General features: G+C 41.2%; 1 protein-coding gene across 1 annotated transcript in view; it reads right to left on the reverse strand.

Moving 5' to 3' along the window:
• The window catches only part of LOC119361076, a 5,617-nt gene extending 5,509 nt beyond the window's left edge, over window positions 1–108 (reverse strand). Inside the window, exon 1 of the mRNA XM_037626454.1 lies at window positions 21–108. Coding sequence (XP_037482351.1) covers window positions 21–108 — 88 coding nt within the window. The remainder of the gene's footprint in view (window positions 1–20) is intronic.
• Window positions 109–891: the final 783 nt, after the last annotated feature.

Raw genomic sequence — 891 nt, forward strand, 5'->3', positions numbered from 1 at the left:
AAGAGGAAGATCTACCATACCTGAGACCAATGATTCATTCTTGGAAGCTTTTCTACTCTTAGGAAAGCTTCTAGTGAGATGATCACCGCCTCTCTTAGCTTTCCGCATCTTTTTCAAGACTGGAGCAGAACTTTCTTTTAGAAAGTAAAACAATAGGGCAAAATGTGGGGTCATAAGTGGTGAAGCAACAATATAAAACGACAACCGAGAAACTAATCAGGAACGCTAATAATGGCCTTATGTTAGGGTTGCTTGAGACACCAACAATGATAATTTTTTGGTTGGGGGCCCCAAAGAAGCTGGCCGAATAGCATCATTTCTTAGCTCAATTACCAGCTATCAACTATAGCATGGAGTGCTGACATGAAAAGGTGTTTGCATTGTTACACCTGATGTCCAACTGTATTTTGCTCCCCCAAAACATACATGTAGGGTTTACCACAATCACAACTGAAGAAAGGAGCTCACTTATACCCCATCTTTTTTGGCACAGGTTGTAGTGCACTGGGATTAAGGTAGTCAGACCTAGGCCTTAAATTACATTGGACAAGATGTAACATGTTCTCTTCTACTACTTAGCCTAGACCAGCCAAAACACCATAGAAGCCGTATATGCAGCCACACAAATGATATGCTTCCTCATTTTAAAGATTTCCTCTTGTCCGTCTAGAAGAGACAATGCAAACATGTAGGGAGGGTTTGTAACAGAAAAAGGCTGGTGGGGGGCAATGGAGCCGATTACATACGTCCATCTAATTGGAAACTTTTCAGCGGGTCAACTTCTTGATTAGGTGTGTACAATTTTGGTGTTCAAGTATACAATCTTTGTTTAAACCCCACTTAAAGGATCTAGTATGACTTCTAATCAACAAGCAGCGCTACCAGAGTGAC

Source organism: Triticum dicoccoides, chromosome 2B (genome assembly GCF_002162155.2).
Source record: "Triticum dicoccoides isolate Atlit2015 ecotype Zavitan chromosome 2B, WEW_v2.0, whole genome shotgun sequence".
In the NCBI taxonomy this organism is placed as follows: domain Eukaryota; kingdom Viridiplantae; phylum Streptophyta; class Magnoliopsida; order Poales; family Poaceae; genus Triticum; species Triticum dicoccoides.